The sequence below is a fragment of the Zingiber officinale genome, chromosome 6B, assembly GCF_018446385.1.
Source record: "Zingiber officinale cultivar Zhangliang chromosome 6B, Zo_v1.1, whole genome shotgun sequence".
Taxonomy (NCBI): Eukaryota; Viridiplantae; Streptophyta; class Magnoliopsida; order Zingiberales; family Zingiberaceae; genus Zingiber; species Zingiber officinale.
The window spans coordinates 126,259,675-126,265,674 of NC_055996.1; the positions used below are offsets into that span (position 1 = coordinate 126,259,675).

General features: G+C 37.1%; 1 protein-coding gene across 1 annotated transcript; it reads left to right on the top strand.

The window, feature by feature from the left end:
* The first annotated feature begins 4,374 nt into the window (after positions 1-4,374).
* On the top strand, positions 4,375-5,015 carry LOC121989389 (histone H3.2). The gene has a single exon (XM_042543411.1). It carries the CDS (start codon positions 4,469-4,471, stop codon positions 4,877-4,879), a length of 411 nt encoding a protein of 136 aa, XP_042399345.1. The 5' UTR covers positions 4,375-4,468; the 3' UTR covers positions 4,880-5,015.
* Positions 5,016-6,000: the final 985 nt, after the last annotated feature.

Genomic DNA, 6,000 nt, shown 5'->3' on the forward strand with positions numbered 1-6,000 from the left:
GGTTGACCTGGTTGACTGAGCTTGAATTGGGTCAAGCTCGAGTCTTGATGTTTGAGTTTCAATGTTTGACAATACATGAAGACAAGACATGGAGATTGCAGGTGCAATTGCTCATGTGGTGAGATTGTGAAGGAGAGTCAAGTAGGTCAAGGTTGACTGGATACTTGACTGGAAAATCCTGGTGAGTGAAGCCAGGTGAAAGTCCTAACTGGGAGGTTAGGCAGAAGGAAAATCCTGGTGAGTGAAGCCAGGTGAAAGACCTAGTGAGTGAAGCTAGGCAGTATGGAAAGTCGTGGTGAGTGAAGCCAAGCAAATGAGAAGTCCTAGTGAGTGAAGCTAGGCAGAAGGGAAAACCTGGTGAGTGAAGCCAGGTGAAAAACCTAGTGAGTGAAGCTAGGTGAAAGTCCTGGTGAGTGAAGGCAGGCAGATGGAAAGACCTAGTGAGTGAAGCTAGGCAGAAGAAAATCCTGGTGAGTGAAGCCAGGTGAAAGACCTAGTGAGTGAAGCTAAGCAGTTGGAAGTCCTGGTGAGTGAAGCCAGGCAATTGGGAAAGTCCTAGTGAGTGAAGCCAGACACGAGGAAATCCAGATGGATCAAGGCTGATCAGACATCTGGTGTAGAAAAGTCCAAGTAGGTCAAAGGGATTGACTGGATACTTGGCATGAGGAAAAAAAGTCCGAGTGGGTCAAAAGGATTAACTGGACACTTGGTGAGGGAGTCCTAGCAGGTCAAGGGCGGCCGGATGCTAGGCATGATGTACCAATAGGTCATGGTTGACCGGATGTTGGTTTAGGGGACTTTGGACTTGGTTTTGGACAAAAACCATGAGCTGGATCGATCAGTCGATCAATTGGGCAAGTCCCCACGACAAGCCTTCTCCCAATCGATCAGTGGATCGATTGGGGAGAAGTGTCGCGTGAACAAAACAGCTCTGGATCGATCGGCTGATCGATCCAGAGCCCCCAATCGATCAGTGGATCGATTGGGAGGTTCGATTCTGCGCGATAAGTCCTGGATCGATCAGCCGATCGATCCAGGTAATTCCTGAGAGCACAGAGGCACTTTGGATCAATCAGTCGATCGATCCAAAGCCTCTCCAATCGATTGGGAGCAATCCAATTGATTGGGATCCGACCGTTGGCGTCGTATTTAGTTGCTGGCGAGCTGTTCTCTCGTAAGAACTTCCACGGCTTCGATTTTTCTCTTCAGCGATCTTCACATCAACTCCACAAAGTTCTTACCGCCAGATCTTGAGGGTTCTTGGAGATATTCCCAAGTCAAGAGGCGGATCTACAGCAAGAAGAAGAAATCTAGGGTTAGGGTTTTCTTGTGCTAACTTGTAAGCTTTTAGCTTGTATTTTGTTCCCTTTCCCTTTCTTCTTATAGTGTGAACTTGTAGGACTTCTCTGCCTTCGGTAGTTACCGAAAAGGAGTATTTACATAGTGGAGGGTGTGTGAGTGTGTGGATCCTTGGATTAGTCACCTCTTCTTGAAGTGGATACCAAATAATCCTAGAGTTAGCGTTGTGTGGTTGTTTCTTTGTATTTTCCGCTGCATATCTTTTAAGAAACAAGCAACGACGAACACGGGATCACGCTGAGCTATTCACCCCCCCTCTAGCTACATAATCGGTCCCAACAACTCTGACATCAATTGACAAATATCATCGTAACATCTTTCTGAAAAATGATATTCTGCTTTCATATTCAATAACCTTGTAGTAGCTGATAATTGCGAATGACCTGAGGGAATGCCTTCCCACACTTCTCTTTCACTAGCCTTTAACATTTCATATAGTTGCTGATATTCAGGTGCAGGTCTTTCGTTTATATTGAAATAATCAACTGCGGCATTCATTGCATCGTGAACCATTGATTGCATTCCAATATCATAAGTTGATGAGTCATGCGCAGTAAAAGTTGTGCCAGATGATGAACCACCGGAAGACCCAATTGGTTCATACAAATAAGGTTCTCCGTAACAGTACCAATTGTAGTAATTTGGCACAAAACCATTCCTACATATATGCATTTTTACAGTATCTTCATCACGGAAAGCTCTATTTTGACATTTTTTATGATTGCACGGACACTTTAATTCTACACCATTCATATATTCTGGACGACTTTTAGCAAAGTTGATAAATTCTTCAACTTCAGCAATAAAATCATCTCTAATAAATCCATTTTCTAATCGATTATACATCCAAACTTTGTTTATAGACATTTTCACCTAAAACTAATAAATTAAGAATTAGAAATGAGCTTAGATTAACGTATAAACACAAAACAAACAAAAGAACGATATTATGTTACAGATTAATATACAAACATAACATATATCTAAATTAAATCATGCTAAATAATATAAAATATAATAAACTAAATTATACCTGAAGCTGTGAAAGTCTACCGGAGAAGAGCAGCAAATACTATCTGTTTACAGAATAAAAATAATTTAGCACAAAAATTATCAAAAAATTAATAAGTGGAAAGACAACCGGCGCAGGCCAGCACAATAGCCAACATTTCGCTGGCGGCCGACACAGCGGCCAGGAGGGCGCTGGCGACCTGCACAGCGACCAGCAGGCCACTGGTGGCAGGCAACGACGGCCAGTGTCGGCCGCCACAAAGGCTAGCAGGGAGAGGAAAAGAAAAACGCGGGAGAGGAGTTCTTACAGGCGAAATCGAGGAGGAGGAAGAAGGTGCCACTGCGCGCGCGTGGAAAGAAAGCAAAGGGCTAGGGTTCGTGTTTTAGTCGGATTTACCGACGGAATCTAGATTCCGTCGGTAAAAAATAAATTACCGATGGAAACTCTTTTCCGTCGGTGAATCATTTTTTTTTTAAAAAAAACACATTTATGACGGAATCAAAGATTCCATCGAAAAATTACCGACGGAATCTTTAATTCCGTCGGTAATGGAAATAATACGGACGGAATTTTTAATTCCGTCGGTGATTTCCAATATTACCGACGGAAATTATTTTCCGTCGGTAAGGTCGTCGGTAAAACTGTATTTTTTTGTAGTGTGGGTTGAAAATGTTAAAAAGTATACTTTTTTCAGTTTTTTCGCTAAAATCAAGTATGATATTAAATTAATTTTTTATAAGAGGAAATTTGTTAAAATAGTTTGTTGTTGAGCGGGTTTGGTGTATCCTTATCTAATTTATGGATGATCTTTTAGCTAAGATTCCTTTAGCTAAGATTAAATATAGTATTTATTCTTATGAATTTAATATTTGATATAAAAAATTAAATTATTTTTTTATAAAGAAAATATGTTACCCGCACACGTTTATATATTATATTACACATGCAAATAAGGGCGGAGCAACATATAACTTTGGTATGATAATTGTCCCACCTATTTTTTGTAACCCTAAAAGGTATATACAATTATAAAAATATTAGAATCTTACCTTATAAAGAAAATAAAAGAAAAACAATCTTTAAAAGTTAAAACTATTTTTATAGGTTAATTCTTCTTCCTTAAATTTCTAGTCACTAGTTCTTATTAACTTTGTCATGTCGATGAGAATTTTAATATATTAATTTATCGGACACAGGCCTAAAATGTTTTAGTTCAAAACTTGACATGCGAGACTAATTCTTATGAGTTTTGGGTTGTCTATGTTATAAATTAACATTTGATAACTTATTTGTGACATTTAATTGGTTTAAAATCATTTAATAATTTTGATGCCAGATGGTCTTCAAGGACTTAAATAAAAGATAAAAGCGTAAAATAATTTGGACTAAAATTAATAAATAATCTTTCAGGAATCAAAATAGAAAAAATAAGAGCACAAATGAATTTCATAGAATCTAAGAAACACAACAAATAATTTATTTATGAAATTTAACTAATTTAAGTTCATTTAACAATTTCGATCATCATTTCTAGAAAACTTTGCCTAACTTGAGAAACAAAACAAAGATAGTATACATGAATCATATAGGTGTTGGAAAAGGTGAAGTGATGGATGGAAGACGACTGATTCCACTGTGAATGAGATGCTATTTCGATCTTGCGAGTGGAGAAGTATTAAGGTTGATTTAAAATAAATCTTAACTATGGAAGTTGCGGATCGTATTTGCAATGAAAATATTTTCGTTACCGAATTTGCGCAGAAATTTTTTTTTTCATATTTTGATTAAGTTAAGTGTCTTTATTTTTTTCCTAAAATACCAATATTCCAAAAGGCAATAGCAAAGGCTTCGTGGTTTAGCCACGGATCGCGATCCGCATGCTCAGTTTTAGATAGATCTCTACCATTCATTTATCTACATCTGACGGTCTAAAACTTACGACTTAGTCGGAGGGATTGCACTTTCGGAACCCGCCTGTTTCCTGGCACATCTCCTCCTACTTAAATGACCCCGTGTTTCTTCCTAAATCGTCGTTCCGATTCCTAAATCACAAAACCTACTTCTCTCTTCCTCCCGCCGATTTCATAATCTATCGCAATGGCTCGGACGAAGCAGACGGCGAGAAAATCCACAGGAGGGAAGGCCCCGCGCAAGCAACTGGCGACCAAGGCAGCTCGCAAATCGGCGCCTGCCACCGGCGGTGTGAAGAAGCCCCATCGATTCCGCCCTGGCACGGTGGCGCTGCGGGAGATCCGCAAGTACCAGAAGAGCACAGAGCTTCTGATCCGTAAGCTTCCGTTCCAGCGTCTTGTCCGTGAGATCGCCCAGGACTTCAAGACGGACCTCCGGTTCCAGAGCTCTGCTGTAGCAGCACTCCAGGAGGCGGCGGAGGCCTATCTGGTTGGTCTCTTTGAGGATACCAATCTATGCGCCATCCATGCCAAACGGGTGACTATAATGCCCAAGGACATTCAACTTGCTCGCAGGATCCGTGGGGAGAGGGCTTAATTGCTCTGATTTGCTTGTCTGATCTGATTAGGGTTTAGGTTTTTGCTGTTGTCTACTACTACCTCTGTGTTTGAATCCCCTACTGGGATGTAAAAAAGTTTTATTATCGAAGTTTGCTTTTTGCAATTTTACGCTATGCTATTCTTTTTAATGCTTGCTACATTGAACGATGAATGCTTTCGTTGTTGTGTTCTTCCGTGAAACAAACTTAAATAAGTGAAGTCTGTCATGTGAGTATTCTTCTTTTCAAATTGAGGTTTAAAATTGTTATCTTATTTGTTTACCACGATGCGGCTGGAGAAATTGATTCAGAGCTCGATCTTTGAAAAATCCGAATCTGTGATAAATTTTACAATGAAAATAAATTCGTCTGATAAATTAGTGAAAACGATTTCATTGCTGATTTGCAATGAAAATTTTTTTGTCATTGATTTGTGATGTTAATTAATGTTGTTGATTTGTTATGAAAATTAATTTTGTTTATGACGAATAAAATTTTGTTATAAATTAGCAGTGAAAAATATTTTTGTATTTATGATAATTTTTTATTTTTAAGGCAAAATTTTACGTTAACATATTTGATGAATTTTTTTTGGGTATAAGACTTTGTCCAACAATTTTTTTTAGTAAAATTGCAAGATTTGTCACAAGATAATAATTTTTTAATGAAAATATGAAATTAAATAATATTTAATATCATAAAATATAATGAAATAAAAATTAAATATTATTAATAATTATTTAAATAGAACATATCTTGTGCAATTAAGTTTGTATAATTAACATCTTTAACTATTTTTTTTCAATAGATAATATTTTTAATTTATTTAATTTTTTTTGTGACATGATTCTTTGAAGATAAGTTCATTATTTAAATATGTAACTGATATAATCAACAAAATCCTATAGACAACATAAGTAATTAAACATCTAATGCTCTTTTTAAGACCATGTTAAAATTGATAACTCATATGATGTCTAACTTGTCATTATATTTCAAAGTTTTTTCAAGATTTTTATAAGATTTTATTAGGTTATCATTATTAGCAAATTTCAATATTTCTAAATTGAATAAAAATACAAATGTTTCTTGAAATTATTCAAATCGAGTTTTTGGTAAA